Source organism: Acromyrmex echinatior, chromosome 11 (assembly GCF_024713525.1).
Source record: "Acromyrmex echinatior isolate Ae372 chromosome 11, ASM2471352v2, whole genome shotgun sequence".
Lineage (NCBI taxonomy): Eukaryota > Metazoa > Arthropoda > Insecta > Hymenoptera > Formicidae > Acromyrmex > Acromyrmex echinatior.
This window is the reverse complement of record NC_141862.1, coordinates 9,749,606-9,770,851: the sequence shown is the minus strand read 5'-3', so window position 1 is coordinate 9,770,851 and position 21,246 is coordinate 9,749,606. Positions and strand designations below refer to the sequence as shown.

The following is a 21,246-nucleotide window of genomic DNA, read 5'->3' as shown; positions in this document are numbered from 1 at the left end:
AATTAGTGCTTAATTGCCGGCCTTGTTCTGACTCATCTTTCTAGCGAAACACGAGCTGGAAAAAACTAGTCAAATGGAACATGTACAATGTTACGCATATCAACGATTAGAAACATATGTGATATATGCACAAGCAGCACGTTACGTTTTCTTGCATGAGTGGATTATTATCATGCACATCATAAGATTATTAATAGCGAGAAGTAAACATTTGGCAAGATCTATTTGTGATTCATGTACTTGCGTCATGAAAAACTCCACGTCAGAGAAAGATCAACTTCATTTAATTGTGACTTTATTCATTAAATTATTAGCTATGATGTTTTTAATTATTAAATTGATTTAAATAGATTTATTTAAGTACTATACGCAGTTCTATATTCAGTGTAGAAACATTGACGGATTATTTTGAGAGGAATTCTTCATGTGTGTATAATTGGCAGCAATTGCTTTGGCTGAAGTTTAATATTAAATTTGAAATCTAATCAATTAGTTTAAAAATAACTAAAATTTACGTAATTTGAAATTGAATATTTGATCTGTAAAATCAATTTTGTCGATAGCCAATATTTTCATGTTCAAGCGCTTGTTATGCTCCTTTAATCTTTGTCGGATGCCAAAGTATAGTATCGAAACCATGATATGCGTGGCTTCGTCTGAATCACTCGTCTCAAGGTTCCGTAGAAGGTTTTGTAAATCTACTTTTATTGGCTTTGCTTGAAGTTTTCCGATGGGATTTACATTGATCGACGACGAAAGCAATTTTCCCAAGTCCCAACGGTATTCTCTCGAAACCCGCGTGGCGCGTCGGGATAATGACCCTCTGGCTCGACAAAATTTCACGCATTCTCACTTTTATATTCGATTATTTTATCTTTAGACATTGTGTCTGTTTGTATCTGTGTGTCGCGAATTTCCGAAATTAAACGATATTGCGACGCGACTTCGTCTGGCAGCTGTCTGATAATTGACGTCATCCTGACCAAATTATTGCAAACAAACTGCTCCGCTCTGCTTCCAAGTCACTGTAACCATAAAACCGAGTTTGTGTTCAACTGCGGTCAAGTGCAGTCGACGATCACATTGCTCAGGTACAAAAATAATTCAAAAATTCACGAAAGTATGACTTACTAACAATAATTTTAATTTGATTTATCGCTCTTTTTATATTACGTTCATTTCTAAAAGTGAATTTTACTTAATTGAATGTAGAACAATTTTTTTATGTCATTTTTACATTAAATTTTGTCACTATAGAATCGTTTTTTGCTACTTAATGATGCGTTAGCTAATTTATATAATATTATCTATTTTAAAAGATTACGAATATATTTTTATTTCATTGCTTATGTTAATAAGATCTCAGTTATATAATGTTATATACATATGTATATAACATTATATAATTGTCATCTTACTATAAATAGTAAAATATAAAAATGTATTTGTAATCTTTATTTTAACGATCCGATAAAATTATTTTCAGATCTAACTAAATTTTTTAAATACTGTAACAAAAACCGTTCTTTTCGTGTCACATGTTTTTATATATGCGTGTGTGTGCGTGCGCGTGTATTGTATTATTTTATAATATAATTATTTACATTATTTTAATTTGCAGAGAGGATCAGTAGGCTCTAACTTGATTGTATTCTAATTTGTAATCTAATTTCATGTGGATGTGTTGATAGCAGAAAGTTGAGAAACACGTAGAATTTAATATGCATTAATTCTAATTTAATTCGAATATGCAATTGGCAAACTGAGATTACTGAATCGCTGACGGCTCACAGATCGCATCTATTTGCATTGAATCGAAAATGTACATGGTATGAATATGGCTTATATATTGCCAATGTCATTTATGACGATAAAGTATTATTATCGTTGTGCGCACTTCAATCTTTATTTAAATCTTTATCTAAGCGATGTGCAATTTCTGTAGGAAATGCATTTGTTTGCCTGTTTTTTTGAAAAGATTAGAACTCGAGGAAAAACATTTATTTTCCCACAATAAATGTTTTTAAAAATATAAGTTATACAAACAACAAGCAAATAAAAACATTTTTTAAATATTTTTTAAAATTCATTCAAATCGTTCACGAATTATTATTTCAAATGTATAACAAAGCAAAAGTAAAGAGAAATTATTGATCCTATTTGTAATTTGTTACACTCTTATTTATTTATTAATTTATCTTATTCTAGAGAAAATTTCTCAAGATATATGTTATTGCGATAATTGTTATTATATAATATGATAAAATGATTGAAAGGATTACATAACATATTAATGATTTGAAAGAGAAGTTGGAAGTAAATGAACTGAGATAAGGCTCGATTTTTAATTATTTGATTAATTATAGTTTAGACTTAATTTTATTTGATGATAATGTAAAAATTATGTTTTTTTAGTTATGCTAAACTAATGATTTTATAGTGTGTGATAACTTTAAAAGTTATTCACTACAAAACCATCATTTAATGATTAATTATAGATAGAAAATACAATTTTACATTATTAGACTAAGCCTAACCACAAGTTAATTAAATTAAAAGAAAAATAAAAAAAGATTTAAAAAAGAAACATTTTTCTGATATGAAGAAGTAGTGGGAAACAGCTTGTGTGTTAAAACAGGTCTTCCTCTCTTTGTTGATTCGCTCGTTGCACTCATAAAAACACAGTAATCGCGCATATTAATCATAATGATAGAATAATTTCTCGCATTTTACACGGCATTCCTGATATTAGTCGCACGCGACATTGTTTTATATTTGCATTGTGGCGAAATCCCAAATTCAATCGAAACGCGATCGTAAAAACAATACGAAAAAAAAACAACAAATAATTCACGCGACACGTGCGATTCGGAAATTAACACAACAAATGATATCTCTGATATTTCGAAATATTTAATCTATTCTACGCTCTCAATCTAAAAGTATTATAACGAATAAATTGCATTTAAATTTAAATACGTGAAAAATTTGAGGCTCGATGCAAAATACATTCAAATGTAAATATCTTTTAGCAATTTATTTTCGTTTGTGCAAGTATAAATATCGCAGTAAAACAATATTTTATAATACCTGTCTATTTGCCTTTATGTTTAAGTAAAACAATAAACTTATGAAATATTTTGATAAAACTACTCACAAAGTTTACAGTCATTCATCGTAGGAGTCAATTAATTGCATCGATGGATAGTCGAGCTAATTGTTCGCTGGAAATAAACGCGTTCGACTCCTTGTATTTTATGCGATCGCATTTCGATGAGAATGACACGTGGAGCGGCTCGCGCTGCTACCTGCCGATTCAAATAATAACAATACGGAACGAACAATACACTATCTTGCGGCTGGAGCCGCATGCTAAATAGTTATTACTATGAAATATGTAACGTTGGGTGCGGTCAAAATCTCACTATAAATGCTTCGAAATATTTGATTAATCAATCAAAAGAATACTTCATTTACAGAATCACGTATCTACAATAATAATTATATACTGAATATCATTACATTTCGAATTAATTATTATCAAACATTCGATATCATCGCTTTTCATAATACTTGTCTGATTCGTACGCGTTTCCTACGATAAAGAACGATAATAAATTATATTAAATTTCACAACATTCAAAGCACGTTGCATGATATTGTACATTCGAAATAATAATTTCTCGAAAGTTATAACGTATAATTTTGATTTTCTATTGATTTCCATTCCAAATAAATGAATGTGAAATATCCGTTTCGATAAACAGCCATGTTAATATGTGTGCGAATCACTGAAGTTGATTAATCGTGCAGGTTAATTTTTTATTATATTATGAGAATTATTTCAAATGTAACGAAATGCAAAATGATTTATGTCGCTATTTATTGAATTTTATCGTACGATACGAACATGATAATAGTTCTATTCTAGATCATCACATTTTCTGCACTCTCTTCAAATGAAGTGAGTACAAAAATGAAATACATAGATATATATATATGTACATAATTAAAGATTGGATAAAAAACAAAAAAGATAAACGGTGCGACAAATTCAGCTGACAAAAAAAAACAAACCTACTAAAGTTGGCATACACTTAGCGAATGAACATCAAACGAACAGTGAACGCAAATGTTCGAACATTCATGTTTGTATTCGTAAATTATTTATTCCTATTCTTGATTGCATGAAATGCTTCGATTTGATTCGATTAAATTCAATATAGTATAGTTTAGCATATAACAATAAGCAATAAAATACACACATAATAATTGAATTTGTGCGACATTTGTGCAATAAATAATGAATTTTTGCAATCGGTATTCATTCGTTTGTAAGTATATCCGGCCTAATTCGCGATCTTTGTGTAAAAAACCGCATATTATTAAACAAAATAACATATTATGACCGTTTTGAATTATCACGAAATACCATATTTAACATTATTTCTATAAAATAATGTTAAATATTTTTATTAAATATATTGTATTTCATAAATGGAAAGGCTATGCATACGGATGTATTTTTGTAAAATGATTACATTTTATATTAAATATATTTCAAATCTCTTTCGTTTTTCAAAACGATATGAAGTATTTATATTACTCTTTCAGTTTGATATTTATAATGTTTCTTGCAGCATACTGAGTCGAATTATTTCAACACATCTATGACGAAATAAGCAAGCGCTTATCGCTCTTGAAAGCAGCAGCTGCATCTAATGACAGCAATTAAATATAATTATGCAAACGACTTTCGTTGTAATATCGAAGATAAATTATTTGATTGTATAAATGGCTATTCTCGTCTAGAACACAATCGATATTTATTGGATAGATTAATTATAATGAATAGTATGATAATGGTATTTATACCATTTTAAACAAAAGAGAACATAGATCGATAAGAGCGTTCGTAAATTTTAGTTTTATTAAGCATAAAATACGTTTCAGCTGCATCAGAGTTTCATCTGAGAAAAGATTATGATAAACAGATGTAATGAAATTATTTGATGTTTTTAAATGATAAAAAATATCAGGATATTTAAAGAAAATTTCGAATTAAAATAATGATTAATGTACTTGGAATAACAATAGATTTAGATTATTTTAAAGCAAATCATATCGATTGGCTTTGCTCTAAATTATCAACATGGAAAGTTTATATTTTTTGTAGCTATTCAAATCTTCGACATTTTTTTATTTAGCATTTTTTATTCAATTGAAAATGATATAAATTCGATGAATATATATAATTAAAGAAATTGATTTAAATTTCTATCAATGAATTTCTCGTGTTGAATTTTTTTACGATAGTGTGATTTATTTTTATCTTTTCGTATTTTGCTTTTCCGATTTAGGGTCGCAAAGTTAAGTTCCGTGAAACACAGTCATTCTTCTTCAACCTACGATTTTCAGTATCTGAAAATGGAAGGGAATTCCGGGACGTTGCGGTTTCCAAGAAACCGCCTACTGCTTCTCTATCATGCCATGCTGTACCGCAAATAATTCGCGAATCACATTCGATCCATGCGGCGCTTCGTCGATTCTTCCGAAAAATGCGGTGTTTTCTCGCACGGTACACAGAACGATGCGCGGCACATTGCCAAAAACGTGGTAATTTCGGTATACACGCGCGCCTGCTCGGCATTCTTGATTTTTCAGTTGTTGGACGGAAGGCCATGAGGTCGTATAACGTTCGTTAACTATTTGTGAAATATCTCTTGTGAAAAAAAAAATAGATCTATCTGTTCCACTTTCGTGTCATTGATTCGCGTCGCATTGAATTAGCAGTGATGCGGAATTAGAAATCGAAATTGGTATAATTTTGGTGACCTCGATTTTATACATATTTGACATGGAAAGTTTACTTTGCAATAAGAGCCTATTTTTTTTTTCGGGAAGACAAGCTTGCGTCAAATGAAGAATAAATGAATAATAATTTAATTTTTTGTGTGTATTCAATAATTATAAATAATAATAAATAAATAATTTCTTGTGTATTCAAATAAATTTTTAATAAAATATTAAAAATAATAAATGAATTATTAAATAATTAATTAATAATAAATAATGTGATTTTTGTGTGTCTACATTAATGGTATGGTTCAAAAGTTATTTCCTTATTTTTTAATTGATCTTACAATTGGAAGCTTTTTGCATAGCGCATAAATATTTTGGACGTTTGCGTCTACTATTGTCAAAATTTAAACGTTAAAATAGTTAATTTAAATGATGGTGAAATCTTTTGCTTTTCTCTTTGAATGAATATTCACATTAATATTATATTCTTATTGATATGTAAATGATATGTAAATCTCATCCAATTGTTTTCATCATTTTATATCGGAATCAGTTATTCACCTACAATTTCAACAATTCGAATAAAATTTTTCGTTTTTACAGAAACATAAACATTCATTTCAATGATTCATGATTCTTACTTGGAAAGAATGATTAATTTTACTAAAATTTTTAAAAAAAAGTAGCTAAATATATATACGTACAGATTTGAAAATAATTTTACTTAACTCATCAAAATAATTATGTAGAACGTTCAAATTTGTTAGAATATTAAACTTTTTTGCAACATTGCATATCAGCAATGCTTAAATATTCACACATAATTATTTTACTGATCCAACAAAATTATTTTCAGATTTCAGTATCCAGCTAATTTTTTAGATACTTCTACCTAAAAAATCATTCTTTCCGTATATAAATTCACTAAAGTTATACCTGTTTAATTTCTGTTTTGAATTTTCTCGATTTCAAATTCTTTATACTTATTTGTAAATACAGAGCTCAAATAGGTATCCTAAAAGATTGATTGACCGAAAGACTTGTAATATTTAGAAGAATTAGAGGGTTCAGGTTGGATGGTTGGTTGGCAATGGGCTGTCGATCTTTGCTAACATGGCTCTGCGGGTGTTTCAGATCCAAGGTAAATAATGCGCGTTCGATATGAGGCTTAAGCCACTTAAGCTAAAGGCATCTTGTGTTCGTAATACGCTCACGTAATACAGGTATATCGGAGATGCGCCATTAATATACGAGTTGACGTAATGCACGAGCGGAGGTTTTAAACGAATTAAAGTCGTCGATGACGGGGACGAAGCAGGTTCAATCGGACGACGAGTGTATTGTTGGCGTGCGTTTCGTTTCCATCATTTCGCTCTTTTTTTGATTCCGTAACGATAAATCATAGCAATTTGTTGCGTTCATTGAAGTGACTAGTTCTTTTGAAAGAGTTGTACGCAAAAGAGAAAGTTGTCGCATGAACATTCGGTAATTTTGTGAAAGCGTATTAAAAAAATTCCGCGATCGAGTGAGGAACGTAAGAGATTTTGTTATTTTTAGTTATTTCGAAATATGTGTAAAAGTTTATACTTCGATATAAAAACATATTTTGTCTAGATACTTAAATTCTATACAGCACAGAGCAAAGTCTCATTCCAGTAATATTACAGTAACATTGTAAATGTTGCTGCAAACTTCTGTGTTGTAGAGGAGTCACTGCACTAAAAGAACAGTGATATTTGCGACTATAATTATGCGATAAAATAATTATATGATTAAGAGGATTTTATAATTATTACTGTTATATTATTAGTAATAATAATTTTATTTATATAAAACTATAAATATAATTATTATTACTAACATTAGCAATAATAGTATAAAAATAGAGTTCCTAATTATTTTAATTATTATAATTATTATAATTATTTTGCCATTACAATTATAGTCATAAATACTTTCTTTCCAGTGTTTGACGTTTCATGAAATATTGGAAAAGTGTGGATTTTAATTCGAAATTTAATCACCAAGTTCCATTTAACATTGCATATTAAAAATAAGAATCTAATTTTTTTGTATTAAGAAGCAATTGCAAATAGTTTTTTCGAAAAAGATTCTGATTAAATTTAATCAGCAAGTATCCACTATTAAAGATAAAAATTAAGGATATTGGGAGATACTTAGTTCTTTAGTTTAAAAGGAGGAAAAAGAAATTTTATAATAACACTTCTCTCCATTCTCCAGATTTCTCAATCATTACTCGTAGATTGCTTTCACTTTTGACATAACAATAGCAGCCCACGTCAATCATTGATACAAGTAGTGACTAATCATATGTATATTGTGAATTTAAAATTTCAGAGAGTGAGCTAGGTTTGCGTCGCGGTGGTTCTCTGAAGATCTCACGGACGAGCGACGATCATCACGTCGCGCAGGAACACCCGACGAGCACGAGATCATCGCCGTCGTCGACGTTGTCGTTGTCAACGTCGGCCTCCACGTCTACTTCGATCGTGACGACGGACAGATGCGCCGGTGGCGGCGGAAATAATAGAACGTTCCGGTCCGCCAGGCGATACGTACCTGAAGCTGCGAGTGACGCACCTGCGCCAGAGTATCTCGCCAGGAGCCTCCTGCAACTTGGATGTCCTGCTGTGTCGATGCCCACGTAAGTCACTTTTCCGGCACTTTCCATCCTTTCTCCTCACGCCAGGGAGATCGAAGCCACTATAGATATAATCTTCGTTGAATTCAATCTTCCGCGCGAAAGGCATAGAGGAAAAATAGACTTCGCGTCATCAGTGAAGTCATATCAATCATCTCATTGTCATGAATAAATATATAGGTGATCTTGACACGTGTCGGCGAACGCATCGGAATCTGAACTCATCGGAATTAAATCGGCCCCGATCTCTCTGAGACGTGATCTCTCAATGACGTTGATTATTTACTCGGTCGAGGCGATGTTTTAAAGAGGAGTCGCATGGAACGAGATGTTGGGCGGATCGGCTCGAGGGTTGGTCCTGATTGCGTAACCTAGATATGACGTAACACGGAAGACGTGGAAAAAGACCCCGATCATGTGGGGATATGTTTCCGCCCACGTCTAGCCGGGAGGCTAGAAGAATAGCCCGATTATACCCTTTCCTCTCCCGTAACACTTCGACGCATTTGTCGGATATAATTGTATCTCGTTAAAGTATCGTTCCCACAAGATTTGTAAACTCTGAGAGGCCATTGTGTCGTAACTCTAGGAAATAAGATAAAAATTCTTATAATGCTGATTTTTACGGTACGGTAGCGTGTGCATTAATGACGTTTGATTGTTGTGTGAACGGCACTTCGAGTTAGCCCTCGCAACGAACGCTTCGTGTTCCTGCCTCTGGACGACCCTTCTTTGTCGGGTTGGAACGATGTCGACGGACTTCCGCGATCGCGTTTGGGAATGAACGAGCGAGTTGCAAACGGTCCCCTTCTTCAACGAGGAAGTCATTTTCATGCCGCGAGAGTCTCGTGAGACAATTAAATGTGGCTGTGCAGGTACAGTGGAGTGCAGTCGATGCTCTCCCGCTCATCGCAACATAAAGGGTTAGTGTTAAAGGATATGAGAAGCGGTGATTGATGCGATCCTATACCTACAACGCAGAATATTTCATTAATATTCCAACGTTGCGATGTTACTTATGTTATTACAATATTACCGGAACGTTCTTATACGGTACAGATTTTCTAATCAAAGTCATAAAATAAGTCGAGATTTAGTCGGCAATGTCATTTTTTGGCAAAGATTTATGACTGTGCACTGGAAAAAGATTTGGATGCACAAATTGGAATTCTGATTGAAAATGGACTATTTAATTTGCTGAAAAATGGCGGCACTAATTAAAATTACAGATGATATTTTGTAACATGGTTAGAAACAGAGTCTAGCTATGAGATGACAAATATTTGATTAGTCCGGTGTTTCAGTAAATTAGAATGAATAAGATAGCTAAGTTAGAGCGTAGATAAAAAGACATGTATACCTATAGAAAGGTGCGTCACCAAAATCCCGGAGACACATCGACAATCCTTTTCGTGGCAGCCCAAGAGCCTCTTTAATGTGGTACGATTTGTATCAAAAGGTCCTCCTCGGCAATCGACACGCATTGTTGCTCGCTTACACCAACATCGAGCTAATTTCGCCACGATTGCCTTGGGTATCCCATCACGTTTGAGCCCTTTCAACGACTGCAGGATCCGCGCGGTGCGTCTTGTGGTGACTCTTCCTCGCTGGCAACTGGAACCTTTCGTTGACTGTTCTAACGCCGTATATTTTGCCACAACGTCTAAACAGTGGATCTCGTATCCAAAGACCGAAGTTATCCGTTGCTGAGCCCCGGCGCGAAGGTCTTCGATGATCGCGGCTCTTCGATTATACTCCGCACTTGGTTTCAACATCCACGGCCATTTTGAGATATGACTGTTTACTAGAAGCTCAGGCTTTCTCTTGAACGCCATACAATCTCTGGCAGGATGCACATATAGCGGAAAATTTGAATTGAACGTGTCCAATTTTGGTGACGCACCCTGTATATAATATATATATGAATATATATATATTAGGTGTTGGAATTAATTCGTAGCGTTTTTTAATGAAAGAATGTTATTTATTTCACATGAGCATTAAAAAATACATTAATGAAAGTACTTCCCATCATTTGTAAAACGCTACGAATTAATTCCAACACCTAATATAATATATATATATATATATATATATCCTTCTTTCTCATTTTTATTTTGACAATTGCTCGTGGACAGATTCTGTTATAAGATCTCTAGATACGTCAACGTAATGCTAAAGGATGCTTCCCATTTAGTGACACAAGTTGATATAAACATTATTCTATCTTTCTTCGCATTCAGAGAGTAATCAAGATAGAATGACGTTTGTGTCGACTTGTGTCACCAAATAAAAAGTACCCACAAAATCTTTGAAGCATTTTTTGATTAATCGGTTCATAAAATTTCTTCTTCTGATTGATTAAATCAAATGCTTCAAAGCACTTGTAGTAAGATTTTGACCGCACCCTTTGATTAGAGAGCGTCTAATGTGACCATGATCCAATATATACTGTCAGTATTGAAATTCTACATATATATATATGTACGTAACATGAACTATAGACTTTCAATACTAGCAGCATATATCGCAAAGCCCTGTATGGAATGTACAGCGACGTTTAACGTACCTCAAAATATCGCAAAATTAAATTCAACGAAAGTATATCGGAAAGTATACAATTCTGCGGAATTTATTGCATCTAAGTGCTAAAATAAAGACCAGTCTTTCAGTATACATATTATTATCACTATATATTCGTAGGAATTATATTCATAACAAAAACATATGGATGTAAACATAATATTGAAAAACAGACGGACGATGGAAAATATTGACATTACAAAGAACGTTGCGGTGTAACAGGCGAATGGAGTATATACTCCATAAAAAAGAAAAACAGGATAAAAGGATAACAGATCGACAAGACACTAGATAGAAGAAAAACAAAAAAGGGGAGGAAGATAGTGTGTCAAGAACTTTTGTTAGAAGATTAATCGCAGATTCTCCCATAAAACTAAAAGGTGAAAGATGAAGATATATTATACTGAATCTCAAAAATCGCACAACTACTTTCGACATGTGGAACGATTAAACCTGAGAGCAGGATTTCACTTGGATAAATCTATCGAACGGCGAAAAACGAGAGAAAGACAAATTCGCTGATTGACAATTACAAGGTTTCGAAATTGCCGAACGGCGGTCGCGATCAGCTGATCGCCATCGCAGTTCACCGTGGCTGTTCGATGAGGAGACGTGAGAGCGAGAGCGAGCCTCAGGATTCATCTCGAAGCAACCGCTCCCGCGAATACGACCACAGCACGTCATTCCCGTTGCTGGTGTGTGCACCACTATCGCAGCTATATAGCTATCACGATGATATTCGGTCAATAGGTAAGCTGCGCGGCGCAGACGCGGCGGTACCAGCCTGTCGCTCCCGTATATTCGTCTGTGTGCGGTGCTCACATCATCGTATCCGTGCCACGCATACATCCGCGAAAGCGTTGCCGAGACCCGCTGAATGCGGAGAGTGGAACACGAGCGCGAGCACGCTTCGCGCCGCATTGCCGTATTTCTCTTCTCGTCGTCAGAAAATACATCCGGGATACCGAGGTGAAGAACGGTGGTGCATCGTTTTCTTCGGTCAACGTTGTCATCGCATCTTCCCTTCCAAAGAGAGCACTTACTAATATCTGCGGGACAATCTCCGTCCTTCTCCCGATCTTCGGTGACGTTGTTCTCGGTGACAGCTCCAAAAGGATCAGGAAAGAAGAGGAACTCGAGAAAGGCGGGAATCTTGAAGAGGAGAACGTCGACGGCCGTTGATGTTTTGAGAGGGATTATTATTTTTTTTTTTTGAAAGATACACACAGTGGAGGAGAGGTGTTATCAGCTGATAAGGGAGTGTATCACATCCGGGACCGCGCGGAAGATTCCGCCGCGGTCCTCGCGCTCGACGTTGGCTTATCATCGGCGACACGTCGGCGAGGCGCGAAGCGGAAAGAGGATGCGGGAAAATTGGCATAATTGAAGCTGCGCCGTGGGGCAAGACCTAGTTTCAGCTCAAGAGGAGGTTTTGCATGTGTCCACCGCTGTGAGCAGCGATAACGCGGGACAGTGGCGCCTCTCTACTGGACTGCTAGCTACGATAGCACTCATCGCAGGTGCGACCGAAGGCCCGCGTGTCGACGTCGAAAGTATCAATGTAGACGAATTGTTGTCCATAACACTGATTTTAGTCTGTCATTGAAATGCGAGAGAGATCGTTATACAGGGTTGGCCATATTCGACGGAAAGATGTTTTTTTTTTCAATCATGGGAAACGTCGTTACTCGATCTAACATCTCTTTCCCATGATTGAAAAAAAAACATTTTTCCGTCGAATATGGCCAACCCTGTATATTCAGGATTATGTAATTATAATTTTAACTGTAATTGTAACAAATTATAATTGTAATTGTAATAAATTATAATTTGTTGCGATTGGCCTTGCAATATTTCACAATTACAATTATAATTTGTTAGAATTATAGTTATAATTGGGCCAGTTGTAATTATAATTATACTTTGTTTTGGCTATTGACTCAAATCGATTGACTTATCGCTTTAATTTATCCTTTAATTAAATGTACTGGCGTCTTAAGACAAAACATAAGGAATTTAAGGGATACGTTGCACATTTGAAACATTTGTTGTAAACTAATTGTTTCTTAAAAAATTTTAGAGAAGATCAATCTTAAAACTGGGAGTAAGTACTAAATTTAGATAAATATCCTCAAGTTCTTAAAACAGCGTTTCTTAAAAGAAACGGACTGTTGAATTGAACTACTCTTCAGCTCTCGAATCATCTATTTGTGCCATTGTATAAATAGATATTGTATCGCAATACTTGGCTTTTACTTTTTTCTTTGCAGTCATTTTAACATTTATTGTTCGCGATTATGCATGCGGCTTTAATCACGAACGATCAGTATTGACCCGCCAAGTCTTTGCCGGACTAAAAGAATTACGGATCAAAAATTCGCGTTCTTATTAGAATAATTAATTATGTTACACAAAATGAAGGATTAATTAGGAACGAACGAGTAAATATAAATGTGGAGCGTTACTATCACATTGACTGATAGATGTAGATACATATTTGCATGGCTTCTACGTAGCGCAGCGATTCAACTTTAGATGCTATACTATCGCGAATGAAAAGAAACTCGTAAATAAGCTCTTTTTCAAAGCAAATTTGTACTCGCAACGTAACAATATTTCAACTCTCAAATGAATTTTCAGTGCTTTGTAATTTATCTCGATAAAGAATATCTACCGTGAGCAAAATATAATTCGAGTTTAGCGCGAACAACACGCTTCGCGTGAATGCGAATGTTTTGTGAAGATGTGAAATTGAAGAAATCATTGCGTTTACTTCCAAATGCTGTTTGTTCTGGACTTTATTCCGGACGTGACGAATGCTTCGCAGTTGTACGATAAATGCATTCGTCCTGTCATGACACTCTCGCTCAACGTGACGGATATGAGGCAAACGATAGAAACAGTCTGAGGATTCGCGGAATATTTACTTTTTTTTTTCTCTTTCATTTATTATCGCGTATACATTTTGCTATTCTAGAAATATACTTCCGCAATAATGCGGTTGCACTGGCGCAATGCCAGCGCGAGTTTAGGACAATTCCACAGTCTTATGCTCTGCGAAATATATAACATGAGGATCCGGAAAATTAAAGTAGAGACAAAAAGAAAAAATCAATACAAATACTAATTGTTAAAATGTAGACTGAAATGAAGATGTAAAAACAGTGGACATTTAGTTATTTTTAAAGCTTGTCTTACATAGAATTATCACAAAAATAATTTCTTTCCTGGGTAAAATTCTGTGCTAGGGTGACTATCAGAAAATTGAATTCCTAAAAGGGAATTACGTTGTTTTTAATTTACAAATTTTATTATTGGCATGTCGATGAATTAATATTTATTTTTCTAAGAAATTATGTCGCAAAAATCTAAAATTATTCTAATTAATCTTGCATTTAAATTAAAATTTGATTTTTTAATGAAATTACAATATTATTTTAATATCACGATTAAAGTATTATTTTGATGCTACGTTTCGTTTGTCTTTCAAATTTCGCTTTCGATCAATTTCATTATGATCCTATGAATGGCGATAAGTATTCTGAACATGATTCAGATACCGCTAATAAAAGAAGCCGAACGATTTGCTTTACAAGCAGCAATTGCTCCATAACTTGCGCAAAGGGTATGCTTCACGGAGATAGGAATCTTTCCACGGTGCTCTCGTTGAAGCACATGTATTGTACTCTCTGTCCATGTGAGATAGAGTCGATTAACTCGCAGTTTGGTTAACTCAACCAGTTAATTTCCCGATCCGCATTGCAATGGGATTCATCACGCTTCTGGCGACAGCTGATCGTGACGTTTGCTTGTCGTCATGCCTCGAATATTTCCGATCCAGTTTTAAATTCAGAAATTTGCGCATCCTAAATGTGCGCTAAAATTATCAGTGAGTTTAATATTATTAGCATATGTTTTATCTCTTTATCAACCTTTGATAGAAATTATTTCGTAACGAGGATATATATATATATATATATATATATATATATATATACATATTTCGCAATTTAATTTCTATATTTTTTTAACTGTACATATTAGATATTATGAACAATAAGAATTTTACTGGTACTGTACATTTGAAAATTCAACAATAAGAAATAGAAATAATGGCCGACATCGGCCATTACTTTTATTTCTTATATTAAACATTTTATAGATACAAAATATGTTCTACAAATTTTTTCTAGAAAAGAAGTTGTATAACTACATAAAAAAGATGGTTTTACTAAAGTATCTGACTAATTTACCTAGATCTAGAGGATCTGAAAATAATTGTTGGATAAAAATAATTATGTAGGACGTTCTAACCGGTTTCTAGAATGTCAAAACTTGACTCATGATTGACATTCTTATGTAATTATTTGGTAATCCAACAAAATTATTTCCAAATCTGTATGTGTATCTACATATAAATAGCTAAATCGTTAAATAATTTATATAGTAAAATCATCTTCAAGGGTAGTTATGCATCAGAGATGCTCTATATATCTTTCGTTTCTAACTGGATCAATACACATCTGGCAATATATCGTACGGTTACATACCGTATATCACGATGGTAATTCGGTGATTTAAAATCCACGTGTCCGCACATTACAAATTGATTGTCACGAAGCTTGGAAAATCGAGTTGAAATATTGATCTCTTGGTGAAACGTGAGGAATAGTTTAACCGGCCTTAATATTAAATAAGATTAAATATCATTAGAAAGGTGTATGTATTTCAGTTCGAATGCGTATTGCGTGATATATCCTGTAAACTCTCGGTGATACGATACAAATTTTGTGGAATAGAAATTCGACGCAGAGTCACGTGAGACACTTCGCGACCGTACTTTATGGCGATGTAATAAAATTTGTGTTTCTCATTCATCTGTTCATCAATATCCGATGATTCCGTTTTATTGTAGACCTCGAGGCGGTGTCGGGTCGGAGCAACCGCCAAGCAGTGACAGCGATGACAATACCGCCCATCACCAACAGCAAGGTGCGGGTTATGGACAAAACCTGGACAGTTACACCGTGCCCAAAGTCAAGGTGTCGGGCCCATCTAACGCCGATGAATCCGCTTCCATCATCAATGGGTGAGTTTTACGAACAATACCATCAACAATATCAATTATCAGAGACTTACAGACCACAGTCATTCCCATATTTTAATTAAATAAATTTATTAAAGGATTAGAGAGAAAAAGCACAGATAATAATTCTTTAATCCTTAAAAAATCATTTTACTGAAAAAGAAAAAAAAAATATACATCAAGTACGTGAAAAAAATATTGAACTATATATTACATTGTTTTTAAAATCAAAAGCATTAATTTTTTTATTAACAAATGATTTAAATATAAATATTAAAAAATTAATTACCATTTATTTCAATATCAAATATAAATTAAAAAATAGAAAATATATGTAATATGTTGAATATATTTTAATGTCAATTGAATGAATACATTCGAATGTCAATGTTGAATATAATTATTGAAAAATTAACTGTCATTAATTTTGATATCGATTGACTTTAATTAACGTTGGGAACGACTCAGTCAGAAGTAAGTGACCAGAGACGCTATTATTAATGTAATCACAAGAGCAAACGCATTAAGTTATTAGAATTGAGAATGATTTCGATGAATGGCTATCTAAGATTAGATTTCAACTGATTAGGCATTCTAGGAATATTTTGCGTATTTATTAACGTCCATTCTCTTCTGGCGAATAAACGATTTTATGAATGAATAGCGTGTGAGCGAGATGCAATAAATACTCTAATCGACGTTGAGTGACAAAGAGTTCAGCATAAATACATACATATCTAGCATGTCTTTTAATTTGCTAATTCTTATGCAACATTATTTAATTTTTTACTAAGCAATACTTTAATGGTAATACTGTACTAAAGCATGCAATAAAATAAATTTATAATTATATTTATATTATAAATTTATAGTATAAATTATTTTGAGAAAATAATTAAAAAATAAACATAAAATAACATAAAAAATAATATTTAAATGAGAAATGTTAATCAAGTTTCAAAAGTGTACAGTTATTTTAAATTTAATAATTTTCGAAAGACAATAGCTAATTGTTTCTCTCTCTCTCATTAAAAATTACATTTTTTTTATATTAATAAAAATAAATACGTAAATAATAAGCTATCGTCTTATCTTCATTATTGAGAATAGAAAAATCGCAAGTATATGACATATAGGAAGTATTGTATTAGAGAAGTAGTTTGATTTTCATTTAAATTCGATTTAGATTAATATATTATATCGATATTATATCGGTCGCAAGACTACTTAGCACACAAATATTATAACAAGTATTATACTTGATAATTTTTCCTTCTTATACGTAACTTATGCGGCATTTACCTTGTAAAGTAACCAGGTACGCCGCAAATGATAAACAAATAGTCGCCGCGTCTGATAAGCTCTGTTACTTTTGCGTCACTGTCAACAAAATTATTCTCGTTCCCATATGCTCGTATCGTTCAGTATTGCTGTGCAGGTGTGTTTATAATAGGACCGTGCATCGTGTTATCGCGCTGTATTGATACACCTCGTGATCCGGTGGCTGTCATTGCCAAATAGTAGATAATTCTTCATCAAGCATAAACGTAAATTGATAAGAATTCTTGCCGCACGGTATCTTCCGCGATGAGACTTCGAATCGCGGTCGAAAGAGTAGGAAGGAAGTATCGAAGCTCTGCAAGATGTTAGATCGAAATCTTGTACGACACATGAATCGCATCAGTGATTGAGTGGCGCTCGGATGAAAGATGACAAAGATCCGCGATACAAAATCCGAGTTGTTGCAAATTCGACGACTCGGAGTTCTTACTAATAATAAAGATAACATCTCGACGGCACTGAGATTTTCTCGAACTTGCAAGAATTGTTTGCTGGCGAATTACGAGATCGTGTTGCATCGGCTAAGAATTAAGAGAACTGTGTTATGCGACGAGCAAATATCGTGTATGTGTCATGAAGAGGAGGTGCAAAAGCATGAAAGCACATCGAAGTGGTAAGTATATCATAGTACTATATATTTTGATATATCTATGTGCAATATTTATAGTCTAATTATGAAGAAAATAATATATTCGCAAGCTTATTATTAAATCTACATTACTCGTGTGGTTTTTTTTAACGTAATTACTCGCATGAGATGTATCTGACATCTCAATATTATATCTCAATTTTCATTGTTCTCTTTGACGATTTACAATTTAATAAAAATTCATAATATTCTTTAGATATAAATATTAAAATATAAATGCAAAAATTTTTTTAATATATAAACAATTTACATTAAATATACTCACCTGAAAAAAATGTAGGCCACTGTATACCTATATTATTTTTTGCAGGTGTATAAATATATAATAATATGTATAAATAGCATTTACACATTTAGCGAATTTATAAAGCGGGAGTGTTCTGGACACTAGAATTAATAAAATTATATTACATGAAATAAATTTAGTTATTAAAAATTTCTCATATATAATAGAAAATTTAAATTATAATAAAATATATAACATATATACAACGAATTGAGAATTTTGATTAAATATATAATTTAAAACAAAGTTAATATAGCTATATCAATCCGAAATTAAATGAAGTATAATTTAATATTTAAGAATGTATTGAAAACGTTTCTTTCAAAAATATGAGGACACTAGTTAATATTTATTTAATTGCTGACATAAAGTGCTGTTACTCAAGTATATTTTGTTATTGTTGGGTCTTAAAATAACTTTTAACTTAGAAAAGACCACAGTTGAACCATAAATTATTTTATTTGTCGAAATATTTGATTAATCGAATGATGGTATGTTCAATATATCATTTCGGTCTTGTCGCTTGTATACAATTATTTTATTTTTTTATTTTATAATATAGAATGGAGAAGAGATGTAGATTTTTAGAAATAGGATAACAAATTTTAGATAGGCACAAAGTATGGCCGTAATTAATCATAATAATTGCATTAATTACAGTTGGTTGATTCGATCGAAAATGAGTGGCACAACGTGTGTATTAAAAGTCGCTATCACAATCTAGTGTCGCGGACTCTATGCGTTGTATAAATGCAGTCTAGAGATAGGTGCGCTAAGCTATTACACGCTGATCAATATGTCTCATGGTCCGTAAACAAAACTCCCGCGTTCGTATTTTTAGAGTAATTTTTTTCTCCATCGTTCAAGGGCGAGGTCCAAAAATAAATTATTAAAGAATTTCTCCATACGCGCTCTTAGACTTATTTGCAGTCAGAGAGGGGAGAGAGAGAGAGAGAGAGAGAGAGAGAGAGAGAGAGAGTGTTCTTTTTGCATTATTCTGACAAATAGAATGCAGACGATGTTTGGTTTAACGATTTTCTTCGATTCCTTGACAAACTGAACGGATAACGTAATATCCTCTCTTGGATTCATATTTACAGTTGCATTTTTGTTCAAGAAATCAGAAATGGAAAAAAGATTAAGAAATAGAAATAGAATTTGTAAGAAAGACGTTGAGAAAATAAATGAAAGAAAAATCATTTTTTTAGCGATATAATTCTGATCTTGTAAAAATATATTTTAAGGTCTCTATTTCGTAATTCTTAACGACAGTAGCGATTGTTATATCGTTGCGCAATTTTTTTATCATGTACAAAACTAGCGCAACGATAATGATAACGATAGTCTTACTATTCAAGAGAGACAGAAAAAGAGCTTTTTACCTGCACTTAAAAAAATGTCTAGTTGAAAATGGACGAACTAGAAGATTATATTAATCAATGATCACAACTAGAATTCTAGTAAATTATTCAAAAAAATTCTGATTCGTTCATGTTCAACCAAAATTCTAATTAATCCAATCAAATATTATATCAGTCTGCTATTTTGCAACTGACAATGGTTGAATAATACGAATCCGATAATGTGAGAAGTCGCGTTATATCGAATTGATAATTGATTTGAAAAAGAAGAAACAGAATTAGTATTCATAATTATTTCATAATACATTAAACATTTTCCAACAGCGAGGCTGTTTGGCTGACGACCTTGATGTTCGTTTCGTTCCGATCTCGAACACAAGTGACAAGGCTGCCTCGTGCCTATTGTCATTCACACTTGAAATATTCAAGCGAGCAGGTAATGCAAGTCTGTCTTCATATTATCCATCGAAACTCGGTTACTTAATACGAACAATTAGCTGTCGATCCACACGTTTTAATTAACTTCCACGAATGTGTGTCGGTTGTTTGTCGAAGTATCTTGCGTGATCCAGTCATTTCACATCGCGGATCGAAGTGATAGGAGGCGAAAACTTAAACAATTGTTTGATTTTATATACGAGCTGTAATTTCTTTAAGGATAGTTCAATTCGAATGTACTTCCTGTCGCACTTTAAATACTTTAAAATTTGAATGAAATTTGTTACTTTCGGGTTGATATTGCAGAGTACTTAATATATGAATGGATAAATAATGAGAAAGATTGTGATATATGTATTGATCGCATTTGTTAAAATGCGTATTTGCAAACTTTGGATTTTGAGATTTGAAATATGTTGCACATGCAATATTAAATGTCGATTTCATATTTTCAAACGATAGAGGAATTCTTCGGATCATAATATGAATCATGGTCATATCTTTTTTTTATTGTTCTTCAACAACATGATAGTAAAGTGCGTCTTCTATACGATTAACATCGGAAATACTGTGTGATTATCCTGTTCTGATGATTAGTACGCGCGATCGTTATTAGTCGTGTTTCCGCGAGCATTGTATTGAAAGTGCAGTGAACAAATCTCTGGGAGAAGAAAACGTTTGGGAATTTCAAAATGAGGTCACAACGCCACTACGTATCATATTGGTGCGTTAGTGATATATATTTTTTATTTGTTAATCCTTTCACTACGGCAGGTCTAGCCGAAAAATAACAATACTATATACGGATCAATAACACATTTATGTATATCTTCTGTTGGCTAAATATGACATTTTCTTTGTCCACAATCTGTTTTTCAATTTTAGTACAGATTTTTATATTGTTCTGGACTATAAAAAAATCTGAAAAAATTCTTGTGGAAGTTTTAACGAGTTTTTACTATCATAGAAATGTATTTTATTTATTTTTCAGAATATATATATATATATGTACATATATATATATTTTGAATTCTAATA

At 33.0% G+C, this 21,246-nt stretch overlaps 1 protein-coding gene across 3 annotated transcripts in view; it reads left to right on the top strand.

The window, feature by feature from the left end:
* LOC105148491 (uncharacterized) overlaps positions 1 to 21,246 on the top strand; it is a 72,924-nt gene that overhangs the window by 1,494 nt on the left and 50,184 nt on the right. For all 3 annotated transcript variants that reach the window (XM_087411085.1, XM_011060266.2, XM_011060264.2), the window contains exons 2-3: positions 8,161 to 8,467; positions 15,963 to 16,136. In XM_087411085.1, coding sequence (XP_087267211.1) covers positions 8,161 to 8,467; positions 15,963 to 16,136 — 481 coding nt within the window. The remainder of the gene's footprint in view (positions 1 to 8,160; positions 8,468 to 15,962; positions 16,137 to 21,246) is intronic.